Source organism: Paramormyrops kingsleyae, chromosome 17 (genome assembly GCF_048594095.1).
Source record: "Paramormyrops kingsleyae isolate MSU_618 chromosome 17, PKINGS_0.4, whole genome shotgun sequence".
Classification (NCBI taxonomy): domain Eukaryota; kingdom Metazoa; phylum Chordata; class Actinopteri; order Osteoglossiformes; family Mormyridae; genus Paramormyrops; species Paramormyrops kingsleyae.
In genome coordinates, this window is record NC_132813.1 from 21,425,862 (window position 1) to 21,449,671 (window position 23,810).

The following is a 23,810-nucleotide window of genomic DNA, read 5'->3' on the forward strand; positions in this document are numbered from 1 at the left end:
ACCACAGCTATGTATCGTGCCAGAATTGCTCTTAAATCAGCCTGGCTCAGGGCCACACTAAGCATATGGCAGTAATAAGAACATGCTTGAAACATAATCATCAGGGAGATCATCTAGAACAGAATGTTTCTGAGAATATTAAACAAGAATGATATATAGACACCCAATATAGAGACCTTTCATTATAACCACTTAAGTAGTTCTGGGTCACAGTAACTCTGCTGCCATATTCAGTGCTCACAAAAAGTCTTCGGACACTTGCTTAACTCAAATTTATTGGTCTCATAACAAAAGTTCATCAAGAAACAACGTTTAAAATATCCGCACATATCTGTCACACAGACATTTTCTTTTTTTTGAGTGTTATAATTTTTTGACTGACTTATTGAGTTCTTGCTGTTTTGCTATTTTTTGCAATCGTGGTCATTGGCCCCCAAAGGGATACTTAGCACAAATGTTTGGTGTTTTATGTTATTATGAATTAAAAAGCACCCAATGAGACTACTTGTCAAATACCTTTTTAACTCATAACAGCTCTTTTAGAGCTATTGTATTGGGTTTTATTTTATTACTACTTGAAATGAACGTGTTACTTAAATCTACTGTATGTTTATACTGTGATATTTCTTTGTAAACAAATTATTACAGTAATGATTTTTTGTTATAAAACCAATAAATTTGTAATATCCATCCATCTATTTGTAACCACTTGTCCTATTCTTGGTCGTGGTGGGTCCGAAGCCTGTAGGTGCCAGGCAGGAAACAACCCAGGATGAGGCGCCAGCCCATTGCAGTACACACTCACATAAGTTACCTACAGGCAATCACAGTAAGTGGAACCTTCCTTACACAACCTTGAGTGGTGCCCTATAGTAATCATGCTAAATGTCAAACCTGAGTGGTCGCTGTGGTCTGGATCTTCTTTGTCTCTTTATCCTTGCCGTCATCGGACCTCTCGGTGTCAGAGTTGGTACTGCCCGCATCCACGGCGCCCCCGCTTTTCGTGGCGGATGCATCCCCCTCTGTCCCCACAGCGCCCCCGGTGGTGTAGTCGGTAACCTTGGGGATGGCATCAGGCTCCACCATGGGGTTGAGGTCCTCCAGGGCTGCGTGCAGTTTGAACTCAGTGTCCTCCAAGAGGTTGGGAGCAGACGGCAGGTCGGAGCTGGCTGTCATGTGGGCCAGCAGGCCCAGGTCATCGGCGCTGCTGCCGGGAATGACTGTGGGCTCTGGGCCGGACAGCACCAGCCTCTCGGCAGAGGTCAGATGCCCGAGAAGCTTGTTGTCTGGGCCGCCGCCCACTTTGCCAAACAAGAAGCCGCCATCGCCAGTGACGCTGTCCTTTTCGTCAGCCAGGGTGATGAGCGGCCCGGTATTCTTGTCCTCGCCACTCTCCTTGGACACCAGGACGCCGCGCAGGTCGCCCACTGCGGCGCAGTACACATTGTCCAGCAGAGAGTCCACCTCCACCAGCGGCCCGTTCTCCGTTAGGCCCAGCACCTCCGGGGACAGGTCCAGGTCGTCCAGCTTCACCTCAGTGGCCTCCACCTTCTCTGCCTTGATGTCCACCAGCAGGTCATGCACCTCTACCCTCACCCCGCCCACAGGCCGCTCGCCGCCTGCAAGCTCATCCGGCCCCTTGGGGTCCACCAGCAGGTGGCGCGAGTCTGCGCTCTCAGGGTAGTCGGCCTCGCTCTCGGGCGTCTGCGTCTGCGAGTGGTCATCGATCTCGCGGATCTCGATGGCGCCCTTGATGCCCGAAGCAGACAGGCCAGAAATGGTGCTGACTAGGCCCTTCTTGCCTTTCTTGATGTTCTCCTCCTCCTGCCGCTGGTACTCCTCGTACATTTTGGCCAAGTACTCCTTGTGAGCCTCATACGTCACCTGGACATTAAACAGACAGACCTGCTAATTCAAGTCCTGCTGTTTTAGAAACTGATCACATATTTTGAAAAATTTGTAAATAAATACTAGGGAAGTTCCATACATGATTTATGGTTAAAAAAATCAATCTGCTAGACTGCACCTTAACTTTGCTGATTTTAACAAAAGCTTCCCTCTCACCAGCAGAGGGCAGCATTTCTCTGCTTTTCCCAAGCCGACGCGGCCCTCACCTTGGAGTGCGCTATCGACAGCGTGTCCACCCAGACGCGCCAGCCGCCCCACTCGTACTTGATGGCGTGGTACAGCAGGATGCGGAAGATGTTGTACACCATCTCCGTGATCTTCTGCTCCTCAGGGTTCTTGGGGTTGATGTAGCCAAGCGAGAACATCCAGTCCTGCCAGACGGAGCACTGGAGGAGGCACCTGGGGGGCAGGATGTGAGGCGTCAGAGCAGAGTGCTTCACCCCTGACACTGCACGCTCACACCCACACCCACACTGCACGCTCACACCCACACCCACACTGCACGCTTACACCCACACTCACACTGCACGCTCACACTCACACTGCAAGCTCACACCCACACTCACACTGCAAGCTCACACCCACACTCACACTGCAAGCTCACACCCACACTGCACGCTTACACCCACACCCACACTGCACGCTCACACCCACACCCACACCCACACTGCACGCTCACACCCACACCCACACTGCACGCTCACACCCACACACACACTGCACTCAGGAGACTGTTTGAAGTGAATGAAATATCAAATACTCAACCAAATACTCATTTTGTTTCACGGGTATTTTAAGCAGTATTTTCTTTTTCAATTCCCAGTATTCTGCTATACTGTCCCTCCTTAATCTATGATTACTCTACCACATCTACTTGGTGTTACTTAAACGTTAGTTTTGAACATTTATAGATAATAATAATAAGGAAATTATGAAATGAGAAAGTTGCTAATAAACTTATGTTCAGTAAAACAATTAAATGCTCAACCAAATACAGAAAATTGTAAGTGTCCTGCAGAGGGCGATATTTACCAGGCAGCAAGTAGGATATTCCATCTCATTTTGATTGGCCAGATTACTCTGTGCTTTTCGTAAACCAGCATCACTATTTTTCCATTACAAAATTACATGAAATTCTCAATATACTAAGAAGTACTTCTGTACTCCTCATTATTCCATAATTAGGGGTAGAACTTATGAAGGTTCACTCAGCCTTCAGTGCAAGTTCAAGGTGCACTAAAGGTTGAGTGAAGGTAGTTAGCTTGAATTTCTTCAGCTGTGTAAATGGGCCAAGATATAACATTAAAGGCACTTTTAATAGAAGTGATCATCTTAAATAAGGACCTACAGTTAGAAGTCCTTTCTAAATTAAATTACTGTCACATGCTATTGTAGCTTGAAGCCTGAGGAGCATCATCTCTCATTATTAGAGAGTCAACTTGTGTTGTGCCAGTTCGAGGCTCAGCTGGTGAGACAGACAGGCTTGGGCAGATCAAGCTGCCGCTGTGGATGGAGCTCGAGACGAGACGGAGCCCCACCAGGTGAGGGGGACAGCTCCTCACCGCCCAGCTACCCAGCTACTCTGGCTGCTCGACGCCGGAGCCACCTGCTGCGCACACGCACGGACGGCGCCGCTCACCGCCGATTCTCCCGGCTGTTGCTGAACAGCTTGATCATGTCAGACAGAAAGAGGCGACGGACCTCCATCAATTCGGCACTGGGGGAGGAGTTCTTCATCAAGGTAGCCACGACCTTCAGGATCACTGCAATGAAAGGTGATGGGGTGGCATAGGTGGAGGGCAAAGGATGCAAGTGAGTTGGCAAGCACACACACACACAAGCGCACACAGACACAAACACACAAACAGACACACACACACACACACACAAGCACAGACACACAAAGACAGACACACACACAAGCACACAAAGACACAGACACACACACAAGCACACACACAGACACAAACACACACACGCATACATAGACACACAAACACACATACATATGCATGCACACACACAAGCTCACAAAGACACAGACACACACACACAAGCACACAAAGACAGACACAGAAACACACATACACACGCGCACACACACGCAAACATAGACACACAAACACAGACACATAGACGCATGCAAACGCACTGTGATGTTCTAGAGATCTAGACCAAATTCACATGGAGGTTATTGCACAGGACCGATTCAGGGTACATTTCACTGCACGTTGTACTTGTATAACTGTGTATGTGACAAATAAAGAAATGACCCCATCTTAACTGAAAACAGGTCTGTGCAGACATCAGCCAGGTCAAACAAGCAGCACAGTACAAAACACGTAATCTACATGAGCCATATCGGGGTGGTACCAGAGCACGTACTTGGATTCTGAATCTTAACAGTAGAGTCTGGTTCTGGATGGGGTTTGTGCACCACCTGTGTGCAGACCTGTTCTGTAAGGATCTGAAGCGGGACATAACATATGGTCAGTCTCTCAGGGAAAAGAAAGTCGGTTATTTATAGTTACAATCCAAAGGAATCAAATATCACAAATAAACACTCACTGGGAACTTTATTAGGAACACTATATTAATACTGGGTAGGGCCTCCCTTTGCCTGCAAAAAAGCCTCAATACTTTGCGGCATGGATTCCACAAGATGTTGGAAAGATTCCTTTGAGATTGTGGTCCATGCTCATGTGATTGCAGATCTCAGTATTGAATTCTGATGCGGAGGCTGGGAAGACCACTGAGGAACACTGACCTGAGCACTGCTGCCTCAGCTTTCAGATTTTGGCTGACAGAAGTGGAACCTGACATGGTCTTCTGCTGTTGTAGTCTATGATGTCTTTTTGTTCACCACAGATGTACATATAGTGTTTATCTGAGTTATGATAGCCTTCCTGTCAGCTCAAACCAGTCTGGCAGTTCTCCTCAGACCTCTCTCATGAATATGGTGTTTCCATCTTAGAACTTCTGCTCACTAGATGTTTTTTTGCACCATTCTGAGTAAACTCTAGAGACTGTTGTGTGAAAATCCCGGACAATCAGCAGTTACAGAAATACCAAACCAGCCCGTCTGGCAGCAACAATCCTGCCACAAAATCACTGGCATTACATTTCCCCCCATTCTGGTGTTTGATGTGAGCATTACCTGAAGCTCCTGACCTGTATCTGCATGATTTTATGCACTGTGCTGCTGCCACACGATTAGCTGATTAGATAATTACATGAATAAGCAGGTATTCAGAAGTTCAAAATAAAATGCTCAGTGATAATCAAACGCTGCTTAGAAGTGCTAGAAGTTCTAAGAAAGGTTGGACGGTATGTAAACGTTCCAGTAACGCCTGAAATGGAACAAATCCCTGGAGAGGGGAGGTGCTGATTGTCACACCCATTTAAGCCCCATCCTCCCATCACCAAGTTGGCTGGCATACCTCATAGAGTGTGTTGTAGGTGGTGATGGTGACCGTGTTGGCGTGCAACATCAGTCGCTCGCCCAGCAGAGTGAACAGGCTGTGGGTGTGCATGATCTCCACCTTTCTCCTGCAGGAGCATGGGAGAGACGCTTTCCTGTCATCTGACCTCCCCGAGAGAGGTAATCACACACTGGCCAATAACAGCTGTCCTGACCGGCTGAAGAGGCTTTGTCAAACTAGCTGGACCAGGGGGTCTCAGAAAGAGAAGGAGCAGAAATAAAGGCGACTAGGCAATTCATGGCCTGTTGGAAAAGCCTACCCCATGATTTCCAACCCCGCAATCCTGCTTCTCAACAAGAGTCCACTCAACTCTTGATTGCCGCGTGTTGTATAGCTCCCCTCCTCTGCTAAGCGTGGTGCCTAGTGCAGAATGAGCAGTAGGACTGCAGAGCCATTTTCTAAAGCCACCAGGCTCTGAGAGCAGAGAATGTCCTACCTAAAGAAAGCAAGCACCCCACCTTCACATGGGCTCAAGCCCACTTATGAGAGTCCTTTCCCTGGCAAAGCAGCAAAACATGTACCTTCTCAGATCACCTGCCGGCTCCCTCTCCACCACCAGAGAATGACTCCCCCCTCAAAGACAGTAATGACTGAGCCCGGGCCCCTCTCAAATGGCCGTCCCCTCAAGCGGTGGGGAATGCCTGAGCAGCCATCGCCCTGATTAGAGCTGCCTCAGTCACGCTCACTGTATCCCAGCTGGTATCCTCCCTGCGACTGACTCGCTGTGCTAATCATTAAACTCAGATCCGCTGAGATTCAAGCCTGCAGGCAGGCAGACAGTGCACGACTTACATTTTCAGTAACAGTGGGCTTGTACCAACCATACACAGATACATAAACGTAACCCGTATGTCACACGGCCTTTGAGATTTTTCTCTTTATCATATGCAATATTCTTCTGAGAAATACAAGCAATGAACAAATCACTGCTCTTGGGTCTACTAATCAGTTCAACCAGCTTTGATCATGTTAGTATTTTTATCATTAGTCTATGCATATTTCTAAATGGTGCACCTTGGTGCTTTGTGGGTAATTTGCATAATTAAGATACTGCCACAATACCAAGGACTTATTTTTCTGGACAGTGAGCAGAGAGACAGATAAGGTCCCAGGGGCCTGATGGTCCTCACTGGACACTTACTTGTGCCCCAAGTGCTTGAGGAAGTAGCCTAGGACTTTAAGAGCTTGAACCCGGATGCTCTCGCTTTTGGAGGCCAGCAGTTTGTAGATGACCCTGGACACACACCAAACAACAACAAAAAATCATTCTTCTGACTTATAGCAGAAAAAGGGATGGAAAAAATAGTTCCATTCAGGCTACACAGACAAGAGTCTGCAAAACATCAAAGTGCACATTTTCAACATACAATGACGGAAATCTTCCCGACACAGAGTGTTTGAGGAGAGGAAATAACCTTTGAAAACACCTTTCTTTCACCTCACTGCATATATTTGTTAGCGAACAATGGGAATTTCTGCTTACACATAAGATTTACAGTCCATAAGTAAATACTGCTGCAGAATCAGCCTCACAGATTAAATGCCTGGGTGCCTGCTGAAGTGAGAGTAGAAGTACGTGTGAAATCAGCCAAGCCATTCTGCTGGAGCTGCAGGTCTCACACGGCCACGGGTTTAAGAGACGGCCAGTCACTCGCAGGCTCCATTACAGAGGGCTCTCTATGTGTGGCGGTGCAGCTCTCAAACACCCTGGGGTGGAAGGGGGTGCTTAAAATGACAGAATTTCATGCAGAACAGATGGAGTTTGATGCCTTTAGGGAACTTATATACCAACGAAACTTCAAAGAAGTAAAGCTCTCCTGTTCTGCTAATGTTTTAGCAGCAATAGGCTGTGGTGTTTCAGCGGATTCATCTCTTCGGAGGGACCTGTGTTACAGGAACACTGCAGAGCCTCTGACAAAAAAGGCTGCAGGTCGAAATCACACAGCAGAACGAACGCGGAGCTCAGGAAGTGGTGTCACCAGCAGGGCCACTGCAGGTGCATATTTACCGTATGCCGTTCCTCTGGTCGAAGGCAGGGATCATCGAGGCGGGATGCTCGGACATGAGGGCAACCAGCAGCTGCAGCACGTCGTGGATGTTCTCGTCCTGTGGAGATAAGCAAGGTGGTGCCCAAAATCTTAATACCACCTCAGGACTGACTTGTTCCCAGTGTCCATTTAGCAGGTCTGGGATGGTGAACGCTTGGCAACCGACCATCTCCCTTCCCCGGGTATGCTTATGGGCCCCGTGCCAGGGCCCTACCAACATGCGGGGCCCAACTGGAGGCCCCCAGTATGGCTGACTTGCCTCATGCATCGTTAGCAGGTAGTTAAGCACACTCTGCAGCTCATCCTCCTTCACGCCACGATCCTGAAAGATAAATGCCAACTTTTACGAAACAAGGCGTGATTTTCTTTTCGCTATTATTGCTAGGATGACAAACTGCAAGGGTAAAAGACAAACAGGAAAGGTTTCACCTTATAAGATTGCGTGCAAACGATTCAGCATGATGAAAGCCACCCAATGATTTGGAGAAAACCACAAATTTCAGCAACTTTTAAAAACAATGCATGGTAGAGTCCAGTACATGCATTGTCATACAGTATTTAAATGCATAGTTTAATGCATGTATTAGTGAGACAGGCCCAGGCAGCACAATCCTCACTGTACGAGGAAAACTACAGAAGGAAGGCTATGTAGTGTTAGTAACTATACAACAAATTGACATACAGTGTGAACAGTATGTAGGAAACCAAAAACCATGAGCAATGATCCAGAGTGTGAAGAGTATGCAGATAGACAAGGGAAGCCCCATATTATAAGTTGTGAGTATACAAAACCACATAGTATAAGTAGTCAATACACAAAAACCACATAGTGTGTACTGTATGGACACAAGTGACACTCAACATTATGAGTAGTAAGTACACAAAGCTATACAGTATAAGTAGTGAGTAAACAAATCCACATAGTAAGAACAATATGGAGACAAGAGAAGCCCAACAATATGAGTAGTAGGTACACAAAGCCACACAGTATGAGTAATGAGTATACAACACTACATGGTATGAACTATGAACAGTATGAAGTTAAGGGAAGCCCCACAGTACGAGCATTGAGTATACAAAGCCACAGAGTATGAGCAGCGAGTAAACATAGCCATGCGTTATGAACAGTATGTAGGCAAGGGAACCTCTACAATATGAGTACTGAGTATATAAAGCCCTACAGTATGAGTAGTGAGTATACAAAGCCACATGGTATGAACATTTATGGAGACAAGGGAAGCCCCACGGTATGCGTAGTGAGTATGTAAAGCCCCATAGTACGAGTAGTGAGTATAGAAAGCCACAAAATATCAATAATAAGTCTACAAAGTCACACAGCATGAGTAGTGAGTATACATATCCATGCAATATGAACAATATGGAGATAAGGGGAGCCCCACAGTATGAGTAGCGAGTATACAAACTACCACAATATGAAAAGTTTCACAGTATGAGTAGCGAGTATACAAAGCCACATGGTATGAACATTTATGGAGACAAGGGAAGCCCCACGGTATGCATAGTGAGTATGTAAAGCCCCATAGTACGAGTAGTGAGTATAGAAAGCCACAAAATATCAATAATAAGTCTACAAAGTCACACAGCATGAGTAGTGAGTATACATATCCATGCAATATGAACAATATGGAGATAAGGGGAGCCCCACAGTATGAGTAGCGAGTATACAAACTACCACAATATGAAAAGTTTCACAGTATGAGTAGCGAGTATACAAAGCCACACAGTATGAACAATACAGAGGCAAGGGAAGCCCCTCAGTATGGGTAGTGAGTATACAAAGCCACACAGTATGAGGAGCTAGTATACAAAGCTGCGCACTATGAACAGTATGGAGTCAAGGGAAGCCCCACAGTCTAAGTATTGAGTATACAAAGTCATACAGTATGAGTAATGAGTATACAAAGCTGCACAGTATGAAAATATGGAGACAAGGGAAGCCTCACAGTATGAGTAGTAAGTATACAAAGCCACAAGGTATGAGTAGCGAGTGTACAAAGCCACACAGTACGAATAATATATATACAAAGTAAGTATGGTGACCACAACTGAAATCACTCAATAAGTGCAGCAAATAAAAAGTACTGCCAAATATGAAAAGTATATATGCAGTCAGTCAAAGACTATAAAAGAAATGCAAGGCTTCAAAGCTACAAACAAGACTAATGTGCGAATGCGACAGCGAGGAGAAATCAAAGCCCTTTCCTGGGGCACTGGGGAGCCGCTACTGCGTTACTCCGTCTCGCTAATACTGGAGAAACATCCCCAGCAATGGTTTGAAAGAGCCCGCTTTCCAGGATGAATTTTTCATGCCCATTTTCCTCGGGGTTTCTTGTATGTCATGCAGCATTACAAGGTTTTTTAAAACACCTGCAATGGAAACATTCAATTCCTCACTGTTCAAGGGGCACTGGTTTGGGGAGTAATTGCTTTCGGGGCGAGACTATGAAAAGTATTTATTTCCCCGACAGCAGCGGCACATTTTTCCCATCATGCCTCATGGCGGCTGATTTAAACCAGAGCTGAAGGGGAAATGCAGACAATTATGAGTTGGAAGGCCATGGGGTGTGAAATCCAGAGCTGAGTCACACGAAAAGAACCATTTCAATACAATAACATTTTTGGTGTAAAAAAATACCTCAACCTTCATTTAAAACGAATTGATTGAATGAAGGTATTACTTCTAAAATGACTGTAAATGGAAACTCCTTCTGTTTACTGATAGTGTATGGGGTGTGTCCAGCATGTAATCAGAAGAAATAATGTAATATAGAGGAACATAAGTATAATGATGGAGAGCAAAGTGGTACATGAAGACCTGCGTGACGAGAGGGGCTTACCTTGAGGATAAGCTGCTTCAGAAAGAGGAGCATGAAAGCTCGCAGGGAAATGATCTCCTTCTGTGAAGGACGGGGTCCATCTGCAGAAATGGGGGGGGGGGTCCAATCATGGCAACTCGCACAAAAGGAGTCAGAGTAGTGAAAGGCAGAGAGGGCAGTGTGGTTACCCCGGCCCATTCCCTGCATCTTGCCCTCCGCTGATGGACCATCTAGCCCCAGCCACACATCAGCGACTGCTGACCACAAGCTGACCACAAACTGCAGACGGGATGAGTGACAGCTTATTCACTCTTCTTTGCTTTGTTTTGTTTTAAATTGCCCTCTAACTTCTTTCCAGGATTGGCTCTTAGGGGCCCTTGGAAGCCCTTAACTTTGGAAACTCCCCTACCAAGAAAACCGATGGTCGTTTCACTTCCTGCATAACGCAGGTAATTCAGTCAACTGCCTATTCTGCCTACAGCTAGAACTGGCCCTGCTTCTGGCATTGCTGGCCTACACATTAATTCAGCCAGATTAAGCAAACAGCTCACAAGTGTTTTGAAACTGGTGGCACTTTTGGGATGTGAACCTGAAACCTTATGTTCAAACGTTCACAGGTCACATTAATCGGTCCTAGCTGAAGCCTTAACAGAACACTTTCTGATATTGCTCAGCAGAGACTGAAATAGGAAGTCAGATAATAAATAGACAATAGAGCTCACCATTTGGCACATTGACAGAAGCACAGTCAGTCAAACGGCTTTCCCCTGGAGGGCATTCAGTGTGATGCCTTTTGTCTGCAATGAAGTTCCTGTTTGCCTTTTTCGCATCTTAGTGTCTATTAAGCCCAGGCGGAGAAAATTGATCCATAGCATGACGATGACTAAAAATAAATGTGAGAGCCGAGGTGCGAGGCAGGAGAGAGTGGGAAGCTGAGGGGGTGCATGCCATGCTCCTCTCGGCATCCTGGAACCTTTTACTTTCAGCTTTTTTTCAATTAGCAAGTGTGGACCACATGGGTCACTTGAACGGCAGATTAACCTCCACATTTCTCTAACAGGTCTCAGCGACTGACCACGTGTCGGCAATGCGTGTGAGAGAGCAAGGGAGTTTATCAATACCAAGAAGACAAACACTATACTTGCGTTCTTGGCAAACGCTGTATTGCTAACTTGGGCTGCAATGAATCATGGGATTGTTCCCATTAGCAAGGATGCAACCGATGCACCCTTGATATTTGGGGCTGGGCAAGAATGACATCTGGGTATTTTTACAGTCCTCTGTACTTCTTAAATATTGGAACTGTACTTCAACAATGGAAGATGACATTAAACACATACACAAGAACACAAGAACGGTCATTTATGCGTACTGATGAACACCCCAAGTAGGGACTGACGGACCCCTTTACATTGCCAGACCTTTGCCATCTGCTCTACTTCCAAACTCTGCATCTCATGTGACAATGCGATTCACAGTCCTCTGATTCACTCTCAGGGCTGGTTTACGGGGCAGTGCAGCACCCTCACACCTCCTAGGCTATGTGTCTTCTTGCTCTCCCTGTGTTTGCACATGTATGCAGTCCAAAAACATGCACCTAGGTGAGCAGGTGTCCAAACTGTGTCCATTTGTGCCATACACGCACACTGGCATCTCATGCAGCATGCTCCTGGGATAGACTCTGGGCTCACCACTACCCTGTACCGCAGATAAGGGGTTATGGAATATGGTTGCATGGATGGAGTTACTCTGAAAAGTAAGCTGAGCTAAGATGAACCACTCAGTTCAGCCAATAAGTTAAGCAGCGATTTGATAAAACACTCTTATCGTGGCAACAGTACCACAGCAGGGCAGGAATCCAGGATTTACCCCAAATTGATCCACTGCGACTGCATGCCTGCATGACATCAGATGAGCAGCGTCTGGCACCCAGGGACAAGGCCCCGCAGTCAGAGACCGCTAATCCACCGCCACCGCAAGAAATAATCTCATTGGTGCTGGCCAAGGCGTCCCAATCATCCCCATCCTCATTCCACACATCTCCACAAATGTCTGTGCTTCCAGGGTGATACCTAGAATCGTTCCTGTGGATAACAGGCTCTGGGCCTGGGCTAACTGCCACAAGCTTCACACCCCACTGGTGCAAGCTAGAACATCATCCTCCATGACCCCCGCACCTCACAAGCTGCCCTGATTTTATGTTAAATTTTGTATCTTTATTCTCAAGAACCTCAAGCGGATGGGAAGATGAAGAAACAAACCGCATTAGATATCGGTCTGCGTGCATATTTGCCGATTTGTTAGGCCTCATTATAGGTCCGGGTCCATTTCGGGAACTAGAATCAGACCATCACTACTAGCTTTCAGGCATTTAAGGAAAAAAACGGATAATATACCTGTAAAAGATAAGCAGCGTCCCTCTGTTATTGGCAAGATGTATAAGGCAGCCAGAAACCTTGTTTTCAAAGGCCTCTCCTTTGTTCCCCATGATTGAACTATTCATCTCTGTCCATTCCTACTTCCTCCCCCAATTCTTTGGCAGAAAAAGACTCATCCCAGGTGAGTCTGGTCTGAATACTCCTCACCAAGTAAAGAAATGACAAGACTTGGCCTTTCCACCTGTCACATGGTCTCCCAATTCCACCCGAACCCTAAGAAATCTGGTATTTAATGTGACTGTCAATCACTGCTGGACTGTGTGTTTTTAACCCAACAGATACCCGGTTTGGAAATAGAGATTTCCCAGCAATAAACCCAAAATTTAACACTGCACTACTGCAGTGCATATGCATGTGTCTTGCAGTAACTCTTCATATGAATTACTATTCACGATTATGCACATTAACACTTCCAGAATTCTCTATAGTGCCTGAATATGTGCATTTGCCCATACCATGAACTGGCATCCCACCCCTGCCTTGTGCCCCATGCTGCCTGGAACAGGCTCCAAGCAGCCCCCCACCCTCAGTGACCCAGTACTCATTAACTCATTGCAAGACGGATGAACTATTTTATTCACCAGTGATGCAGCTTAGCTATGGAAAAAGCTGATCTCTATAACATGCATGTTGCATGGGTCTAACCACACATGTAGACCCTGGTACCACTGCATCTCAAGACCATGAAACGTTTGGAATCGAGGTAGCTCCCACCCCACGCTCAGCTCCAATGATGCTCTTCAGAGGTTTCACTGAAGCCCAGGTTCAACTCTGCTACAAGCACATCTCAAACCAAAACCTGACCCCTCAGAGTAAACACCTTGATTTTATTTTTACATATTTTATTTCCCCTACCTCTCCTGGGGGTGCTGCCTGGAGACCTCAATCTATCAAGATGTCCAGCACACCCTGCTACGTGACGTCGCCTCTACCAATGACATTTGTAGAGCTTGTCATCCAGCTCGCCGTTCTGCCTGTGTCATCTTCCATGTATGACCCGCTGCCTGCCTTCTGGTTGCCTGGCGATTGGAGGCACCGGCTTGTCATCTCCCCCCTGCTCCCCGTTTGTGTCTCAAATTTTACTGTATCTGACTCTCCCTGCCGGCCCCTGGAGGATGGGCTCCCCCTTTGAGTCTGGTCCCTCCCAAGGTTTCTTCCTTCTCGGGAGTTTTTCCTTGTCACTGTCGCCTATGGCTTACTCACTGGGGGCTTTGGGTGGGGATGCTGTAAAGCACTTTGAGACGATGTAATGTTGTGATAATGCGCTATACAAAAATAAATTTGTTTGTTTGTTTGTTTGTTTGATTTTTCACCCTGCTGTCACCAAGCAACAGGGTGGATTATGGGAAAACTAGTTTGCATTATTTGATCACCCCACAAGGTAAATTACATAATTAGCCACATTTTCATCAATAATGAAGAAAAACAAAATCATAAATCTCAAGACAAAATATGGCAAAATAATTAGCAAGCCCTGCACTCACGGTCCAGTTTAATGCAAACTTTCTGCACCAGTGACCCAGCCTTGGTATGCAATTTCCGCATTATATCGAGGCTGCAATGTATTTTATGCATTCAGAGTCAATGTCTATGTGTTGCAGGCAAAACACAGATGCCACATGAATAATACAAATCAATCATAATAGTATGAAGTGCATTCCTCCGTTTTGACAATTTAACAGTTTTTACACAAGAACTTCCCTCTCACAAAAGTGAGCGAGTGATCCTGCATTCGTTTGCAGGGTAATTAATGACCAGTGTTTATATGCTTTTTGGCTTTGATTATGAGAAATCATTAGCAGTGTGTACAGAGGCAGTGACTGGATACAGGGTAATTCATTAGAGACACACCATTCCCAGGGATGTTCTTCCCGCACGCCTGTTGAACAGCTAAAGATTATGAAGGGGTGGGGAATCGCAATGCTTTTATACATCGCTAATTAATATACCCCTGGAACCAAGCAACAAAAATAACAAACAGGACTGGAAGCAGACACTTGTTAAGCACATAGACTTGCAGTTGGAGGGTTTTGGGTATATGGGTAAAAACACAATCCTTTTTCATCAAAAAATGTCAGACAACTAAGCATTTTTTTTAAAAAAAGGCAAGGAAATGCACTCTCACTGCCATATTGCATTACAGCTAATGCGAACTTGCTTGGCAGAGAGAGAGAGATGGAGAAAGATGCCAGCTTCCACCACAGGACCAACACCACGTGGAAGAGGAGGAAGAGGAAAGACAGACCACAAAACTGATAACCTACGGATTTTTCTTCCAATTTGTACCTATTTTTTTCTCTCACTGAAAACATCTTTATCGCACACCCACCTTGTTTAGATTAACCAGTCACCCCACCACACCCCCCACCCCACCCCATCACTGTCACCATGGTAAATGTTCCCGGGCACCTGCCCATCACATTCCTCTTCCCCTGACCACTCGCTCTGAGTGTCAATGGAACCCCGGGAAGCTTATCAAAGATATTGCGCTCACCCCCAGGCCCTCCATGCTGAGCCCCCCCAGCAGCCCCTGAGGTGGTGGTGCTCACCCAAACCCTTGGGCGTGATTCCACTGCTCTCCATGGGATTCAGTACCCAGTAGTAGAACTTGAGCGTGTGCATGAGCTGCAGCACAGTACCGACACGTCGGATGGTGCTGTAGATGGTTGCCGTGCCGATGAACTCTGCTGACAGGTATGTGTAGAGGGAGAGCTGTACCTGGAACAGTCGAGAACCACACACACCCTGTCAGACACACAAAGCACCGTGAAGACCAAGAACAGGGGAAAACTGCATAATCATGCACTGTCAGACACACACAGCATCACGACAACCTGGGATGGGGGAGAACCACACACACACACTGTCAGACACACACAGTACCACGACGACCTGGAACAGGGGAGAACCACACACACCCTGTCAGACACATACAATACCACGACGACCTGGAATAGGGGAGAACCACACACACCCACGCCGTCAGGCTTGGAAATCACATAGACTTACATACATCCACCTCAAACTAAGATTCACGTCTCCCCCCCCAAGACTCCAAGGACAGAATAGAAACACATAATAAAGTGGGGGGAGGGGGGACACTATCATCATGGGAGGGCGAATCAAGTGAGTGCAGTCACCCAGATTGATTTGTCCAGTCTAGTTCTCAGTCCACACTATCGATTTGGGTGTTCAGTTCAGTTTTCTCTCAAGTAACCCGAATCCCCTGCTGCAGGCCCTGAGAGTGACACGCTTGTGTTTTACAATTGCCCCACTCCCCCTGCCAAAACAGCCACCTGAGTAGCCCCCCCCCCCCGCCAATACCCCTGTTTGTTTCTCTGAATCATTCATCCATCCATCAGCCACGGATAAAGTGAAACAAAAACCCGCAGCTCTTCTGTGATCCTCCACTACGCTGGATCTTTCCAAGCCGTGCACAGGGGCCCTGACAGAAAAGATGGCTGATTCATCGCAAGGGGTGTAAAGATGCATTGATGCATCGTGATGAATCGATTTTTAATTTGCCAATTCAATGTAAGGTCAGGATCAATTTTTTTTTTGGGGGGGGGGGGTGAAATACCTCCAGGCTACACGCACGTTCAAAGTAGCAGTGCTGGTTCACGGATTTCCGAAACGCAGGATGGCAAGGTGAAGCTCATTAATATTCATAAAGGAAGCACTACCTGATGATCTTGGCACTACGACACTATTGGGAAACTTACCCCTGCTTTGTAGAGCAGAACGATCTCTCTGATGGTTAAGATAATCGTTGCATTATAATGCTTTTGGGAAATGCCACTGTTTTGTAGAGCAAAACAGTCATTGTTTTTGCATGCTACAGAGCAATGGTCAAGACCATGAGGTAGCTAACTAGCTAACTAACTAAAAAATTATGTTAGTCTTGAAGATGCACAACATATTAGTTAACATATCGGTATCGGCCAATATTTGTGTAAAAGTAAGATATTAGCATTAATCCGATGTTTCAGTCCAGCATTTAACTTTATCAATATTCTAAGTTAGCAGCACGAATTTTACATTGACATGTTCTCCCTGTTAAATAATATCAATGAAAATAAATGTTCTGAGATCCAACTTTCTTTATATTCCGTTAATAATATGTAATTAAGTCCCAGTGGTAAAAAGATTCAAAAAACAATCTAATTTAGGTTATCAAAATAGTCGAATAATCAATTAATCAAACTGAATTATGATAGAAACTAATGATTTCTGATATAATTCTCAATAATTGTAATCTACGGCAATCGCCTTGGGACCAACAATTTAAACCCCTATTCATCACATATGAGCTCTCCCTAGTCTTTTCATTGGTTTTCCTTACTAATGTTTTTACTGGTATTTTGCTCCTCATTGGCTACACAAGGTCATGTGACACAAGAACAAAAACCAAACAAACTCTTCTGAGGAATGAAAAGCGCAGGCTAAACTGTGCATGGAGGGTGAAATCCTGAGTCCAAGATGGCCTCATTCTTAAATGTCTACATCTTTATCTATTCTTTCTGTCACCAGACCATGGGCTTGTGCAATTTATTTTACCACATATCAGTGATTCATAAAACTCCGTTTCCATGGTGCCAAACATGGTCTGCGCACAAAGCCGTTCACCCCCTACACGCCTCATCTCCTCGTCACGGGGTATTACGAAGAAGGAGGCTTCTCCGAGTATATGAACCGGCTTGCTGCAAGGGGTGGGGGTTGCAGACTAGCATCCATTAATCTTAGCAGCTGTGATAAACGAGCTCTTCCTGTGGCTGTTTGAGACTCGTGGGAGCCAGTTGTGCTCCTCCAGCAAGTCGGCCCAAGACTTCTGAAGTCATGATGGCCGATGAGCACCATGTTTGATCCTGATTCCGTTTTTCCCAGTTCCTGAAGAAAGTCACCCAAACAAGCAGCAGGCGACAGCAGTACAGTGGCTGAAGGCACAGGAAACTCTCGTGTACACATCCAGGCATCGCAATGGCAAGGCGCCTTAGCACTCACCCACACAGACCTGAGCACAGGGAATCATAACCCCAGACACTGCAGCCCCAAAGTGCCCTTGATGGAGAAAGTGCCACACTCACAGGGTCACATCCCCGAACACAGCCCCACCTCCCCAGGCTCACCTTGGCTGGGGTGTGGATCCAGATGGCCGCGTTGAACAGGATGTGGTCGCAGAGCTGCTTGAGTAAAGGTGCACCGTGGGTCAGGCCGTCCAGGTACTTGGCAAAGGAAAGGAACTGCTCCAGCACGGCTCTGGTGATGTGGACCCTGGATGACTAGAGGGAAACGGTTGACACTTGTCAGAGACCCACGTGCAACCTGACCCACTGACCACATCCATGAAGAACACTTTGCTCACAGAGGATTATCATTCATAATGGAAAACGGCAGGTTTGGGTCAAGACTGGTACCCAATGAAAATATTAAAGGATTAAGTACATCAGACCTGCTCTAAACATGTGTATATTCCAATCACATGAATTAAAAATGTGGTCTCATGCAATCTGAATGTCATCATTATGTAACATCTATAAATATATACTGCATGTATAATGGCCTGATTAGTTGGTGCAGTGCATTCTGGGACAGCCCCATTTTAACACATCCATCCATCTTCCAAGTGCTTATCCAGGGTGACGGAGAGTCTGGAGCTTATCCCAGGAAGCACAGGGCACGAGGCAGGGAACACCCTGGATGCAAGGACATTACATAGAGAGACACATCAAGTCACACGTATATGTTGAGTGTGTTGCACAGAAGCTGTAATCCTCTAATCATGGGTTCAAGGCTGGCTGCAGACCAAACTCATCTGTTTCATTTTATATTTGGTTTCCTTTTTTTAAATTTGTTAAATTTTCTATCTTAGTTCTTCTGTCCTAGGTTTGCCCTGTTCATGATTTTGGTTTTGCTTATGTTATCCTAGTCTTCCCTAGTGTTGTAATGCCTTGGTGTTTGTTAGGTTCCCTGTTTCCAGGGGGGTACTCCATGAAGCAGGATTAAGGGAAAGTCTGACTTATTTCGACAAGTCAGTCTTACTTAAGTGAGAGTTCCGTTTCATCAACGTGTCTTAAATGAATCCCCGCTGAATTACCATGGTAATTTAGGCCTGCGAACAAGCCTGGTCCGGACCAGGATAACTGTCTCGCTTAGTTTAGCGTTGTCTCAAAGAACGTCCGACGTGTGGGAACAGATTCCCAAAAAATCGTTCCGTCGGATGAAATTCCGCGATCTTACTATTCATATCACATAATCTGTCGAATTATATGTCCTCATCTGACATTATATTTTACATTATCTGATTACATTTTTTTGTTTATCTGTAAGGTGTACCAAAATGACATGATTTTGTTTGAGTTAGCGGGAGAATGAGTCTTGTATATACGTATATAAAAAAATGGAACCCTGTAGTCAGTGCTGTGAGTAAAAGCAAGACTCTCGTAGAGAATAAAAACCATCCTTTCTGAAGTAAAGCTCTGCGTGATACTTCCATAATATGGAGAACAGAGCTGAGATTGCTATATAATCAATATAATAAAGCCTATAAAATCACGTCTTAGTATTCAAATTAATTCCAAAATAATTACAGTAAAATCCCGTTATAGTGGACTCGCATATAACAGAATTTCGCTTATAATGGACAAACAATTTGGTCCCCAGGGCCGCTGTTAGCTGTAGTTCTGTTCGGCTATAACGGACATGCAGTTCCGCCTACAAGGTGTGTGGCGTGCAGGTGATATCCAGCGTAGATTCGTACGTAGTCGGGATTATTAATAGTCACGCATCTGGTCAGGTAAAGTTGGATTACTACATGTACAATATAATAATCTATACCACAAGTGTGTCTGCTGAGGTATGTGTGGCATGAGTAAATGGTGTCCTGTAGTTGTGTTCTGGGCATACAGCAACTGTGGATGTAACGGACTGTTTTGCTAGGTCCGTTATAACGGTATTTTACTGTAAAATAAAAGCGTACGCATGTTACAAAGGTGACACATGAAATGCAATGACTGTAATTGGAAAAAAAATCCATTAAAATAATATGAACAGGAAGATATCTTTATATTTTTAGTCACTGTCTACTTTGTTTTAGTCACTGTTTACTACTAAAATAGCAAAGACAACATACAGTACGGTTATTTGTGCAGAACATTTCACATGGATGTGATTTAAAGTATTTTACGGAGATCAAATAATATTATACAGTAACAACGACAGGTGAAATCAACCCAGAAGGTTCCCCGTTGGCTATGGGGATCGAACAAGCAATTTTCGCATTATAAGGCGACAGCATAAACCACTGTACCGCCATGCCACTGTACTAAGCACTTGTAACATTTCCGTAACTTATGCATTTAGTCTGTCTGCAATTCATTGCCAAGCCAACTCCCTGGCTGTGTTTATGGCCACAGTATTGCCTTTTTTAACGATTACATCTTCGTATTTTTCATACAGCTCCATCAGCAGCGTTTATTCTGCGGCGGAAAAAAACACCGCTGTCGTTTTACACACTTTCCGACTCATTTGATCAAGCTATCATTGATCCATTCATTTGGGCTTCTTAAATATCTCGGTTGTGCGCAAGTATGCAAGTCTGTCTTGTATGAGCATTCATTAATTAAAACTGAACTGCGTTCGTGGATCGACGTAAGGCTAAGTTTAGAGATGGAGGTAGGTTGAGTCTGACTTTTTCGGGAAAGTCTGCCTTTTTTTTTTAGCTACTTTCATGGAATACCCCCCAGGTCTTGTTCCATGGCCTTGTTGATTAGTTGTTCACACCTGCCCTCTTCATCATCATCAGTATATTTAAATGCCTGTCTGTTCATTTCCCCAGTCAGTCATTGTGCTATGTTAATGTGTGTTATGCTGTTGTTTTCTTCTAGTTCTGGCCCTGGTGTTGCCTGTTTCCCTTTGTATGTTAGATTATTGGTTCTCTTTTAATTTTTTTCCCTCTAGTTTAATTCTGACCCCTCGTGGTCCCTTTTATTTTGTGGTTTCCCTTGTGTTCTGTTTTGTTTAATAAACCCCTTTAGTCTCTGAGCTGCAAGTGGATTGTCCACCTTTTTCCTGTCTGAACCATGCCCTGTAGCCGTAACTTACTCACTGAGCATTTCATTAGGATCCCTATGTAATACTGGGTAGGGCCTCCTTTTGCTCTCAAAATAGCCTCGAATTTTTTGTGGCAGGGATTCCACAAGATTGTGGAAACATTCCTTTGAGGTTGTAGTCCATGCTCACGTGACTGCATCACGCACTTTCTGCAGAGTTGTCAGCTGCACATCCATGCCGCAAATCTCCCGTTTTACCACATCTCGAAGGTGTTCTACTGGATTCGGATACAGTGGCTGCGGGTGACCACTGAAAAAAACTGACCTCATCTTCATGTTCATGAAACCAGACTTTTGCATTGTGACATGGTGTCTTATCATGCTGGAAGTAGGCATTAGAAGGTGGATAAATTGTGGCCAGGAAGGGATGCACAATACTCAAATAGGCTGTAGCATTCAAACAATGATCGATTGGCATTAGTGGGCCCAATGTATAGCAGCACCAACGACAGCCTGGACTGTTGACACAAGACAAAATAAGTCCATGAATTCTTGTTGTTGATACCAAATTCTAACCCTACCATTTGTGTGCCTCAGCATAAATGGAAATTCATCAGACCAGGGTACATTTTTCCAAATATTCAACTGTCCCATTTTGGTGAACCTATACACACTGCAGCCTCAACTGTCTGTTTTTGGCTGACAGAAGCAGAACCCAACATGGTCTTCTGCTGTTACAGCCCACCCACCTCAAGGTCCAACATTCTGTGCATTCTAAGATGCTTTTCTGTTCACCACAGTTGTATAGAGAGTATATCCTAGTTACTATAACCTGTCTGTCAGCTCAAAACAGTCTCCTCTAACCTTTCTCATGAACAAGGCTATTCTGTCCACAGAACAGCCAATCGCTGAATGTTCAGGGTCGCTAGGCACTGAGCACCATGACACTGTCTGAAGTGTGGATTGGTCACGCCTGTGCCCTTCCTTATACAACTCATCTTATTCTACAGTAATAGCAGAGGAAGCGATCTCCCGTCCATTAGACACTCACCCTAACCAGTCCTAACAGGAGAGGCAAAATGCCCATTCTGGGCAGGACAGTGTCCGGACAGACTATGAAGCAAATGTTACTTATGGACCCACTGAAGCTTCATCCCCATTCGGAGTTGTGTAGGATCATACCGCGCCGCTCCTGTGGGAGCCACTTACCTTCTCCAGGAGGTACCCGATGACCAGGAAGCCCTTGCCCCCCAGCATCTGCTCCTGCATGGCCACAGAGCTCTTCAGAAGCTCCACCAGGAAGGCGAGGAGCGTGGCACTGCAATGCAGGAGAGTGTCACTGGGAGCAGATAAGGGTCTTTAAACAGGGATAAAAAGCTGTACATTCAAACACCAGGAGGTTAACTGCCATGGTGTCGTTAACCTCCAGCCTTAATTGCCTCCCTAAATACCCAGCCCCATTAACGGACACGTAAACCTGCGAACTATGAAAATTGCTTCGTGCTGGAGACGCCTTACGGGGAAATTCTCATCGAGATGTGATGAGCGGTCACACCTTGCACGTGGCTTTGTTTAACTGGGGGAGATGAGGCTTTCACAGAGCTGAAAGGTAAATCTATAAAAGGCTTCATTAGCTCCAGTGTAGAAAAAACTTAACGAACATACCCTGAAGGTAGGAGACGGACACGACCTGAGTGTGACCAGACTGAAGGCTGAACAGAAAGGCATGATCCACTATCCCCCAGTCAACAGTTTGACATTACAAACACAGCAGCCATCGAGGTAACACATCTGTGAGTCTTGAAAAAGTCCAAAGAGACATACAACAAAATCCCTGACTGCTTCCCTTATTAGACACCATGCCATCTGACAGCAGCATTCAATGGCTGAGGCAGCTGACTCTACACACTACATTGTTTTGCGTGCCACTTCCTGTTCGTGGTAACATAACAGGAACTTGGTAACCTCTACTCACCAGACCATGGTCTCCACCTGGCTATCATTCTGCTGGCGGTAGTCCAGCTGAGCAAAAAGTGGGAAGAGCACCTGGATGCCACCGATGGAGTGGATGGCACTGTGGATGGAGTGTGTCACGATGGCTTTCACGTCCTGTGGGGTGGGGGCGGGGGTGATCACAAACACATACAGTACGAAGTCGAGTCTCCAACTCGCTGTTTGTGAAAAAGGGAAGGTGCCTTGGGGGGTTTCACCCACCTGCAGCATGAGGGCATGGGGCGAGTGCACAAAGATGGAGGGATTCTCCTTGGGCGAGGACTCCAGGCAGAGCTGGGCGTCGGTGGCCTTGGCGTTGTAGGTGAAGCAGATGCTGCTGGCCAGCTTGCCGTCGTACAGCACTTGCTTGTGGTGCTCGGCCAGGTGCAGGTCGCTCTCAGACTTGAACTTGAAGGTGCTCTGGAGAAGGTTCCCAGAAGATTTCATTTTGCAAAAAAAGCCGGATTAGGAGATCATTCTTATCTTCAGTAAACAACATATTATTGTAGCATATGAGACAGAAAAAATAATATCTGGTTTACGGATTCAGGGAGGTAAATGCATGGTTTCTACCCTCCCAATCCCGTAGCCTCTCTAAATTACACAGCAAATTAATTACCAAAAAGAAGCTGTGCAATACATAACAGCTGTAACGAGCATCACAAAGCTTCCCACATAATTTCTAATCGGTCATAATTGTATCAAGGCAAATAAATAAAAGTCAGACTTGGCGGGAAAATCATTTTTACTAAACACATCGAGTTATTGAATGCTGAGCACGGGAAATCATTCACAGAGAGATCTCATGGATGGATGACGGCAAGAAAGATAATATATCACACGCGCAGCCAAAGAGACGCAATTATTTCAGCGTGTCCACACAGACAAGCCCATGACCTAAATCAGCATATTACTGTTCATTGGGGCTGCTTCTCCAGAACACTGAGATCAGTGCAGTAACAATATGGCCAACTATAATTTGACACATTGATGAAGGAAGGATTTTTATTATTAATTCTCTTGAAAGCATTTGTGGTGTTCTTTTAACATGTTGCAT

General features: G+C 45.5%; 1 protein-coding gene across 1 annotated transcript in view; it reads right to left on the reverse strand.

The window, feature by feature from the left end:
• nbeab (neurobeachin b) overlaps positions 1 to 23,810 on the reverse strand; it is a 229,813-nt gene that overhangs the window by 121,749 nt on the left and 84,254 nt on the right. The window contains exons 9-22 of the mRNA XM_072701095.1: positions 22,976 to 23,173; positions 22,737 to 22,870; positions 21,971 to 22,079; positions 17,840 to 17,992; positions 15,263 to 15,431; positions 10,297 to 10,376; positions 7,698 to 7,760; positions 7,399 to 7,496; positions 6,532 to 6,624; positions 5,349 to 5,457; positions 4,294 to 4,375; positions 3,548 to 3,671; positions 2,115 to 2,307; positions 895 to 1,884 (exon numbers count right to left, since the gene is read on the reverse strand). Coding sequence (XP_072557196.1) covers positions 895 to 1,884; positions 2,115 to 2,307; positions 3,548 to 3,671; positions 4,294 to 4,375; positions 5,349 to 5,457; positions 6,532 to 6,624; positions 7,399 to 7,496; positions 7,698 to 7,760; positions 10,297 to 10,376; positions 15,263 to 15,431; positions 17,840 to 17,992; positions 21,971 to 22,079; positions 22,737 to 22,870; positions 22,976 to 23,173 — 2,595 coding nt within the window. The remainder of the gene's footprint in view (positions 1 to 894; positions 1,885 to 2,114; positions 2,308 to 3,547; positions 3,672 to 4,293; positions 4,376 to 5,348; positions 5,458 to 6,531; positions 6,625 to 7,398; positions 7,497 to 7,697; positions 7,761 to 10,296; positions 10,377 to 15,262; positions 15,432 to 17,839; positions 17,993 to 21,970; positions 22,080 to 22,736; positions 22,871 to 22,975; positions 23,174 to 23,810) is intronic.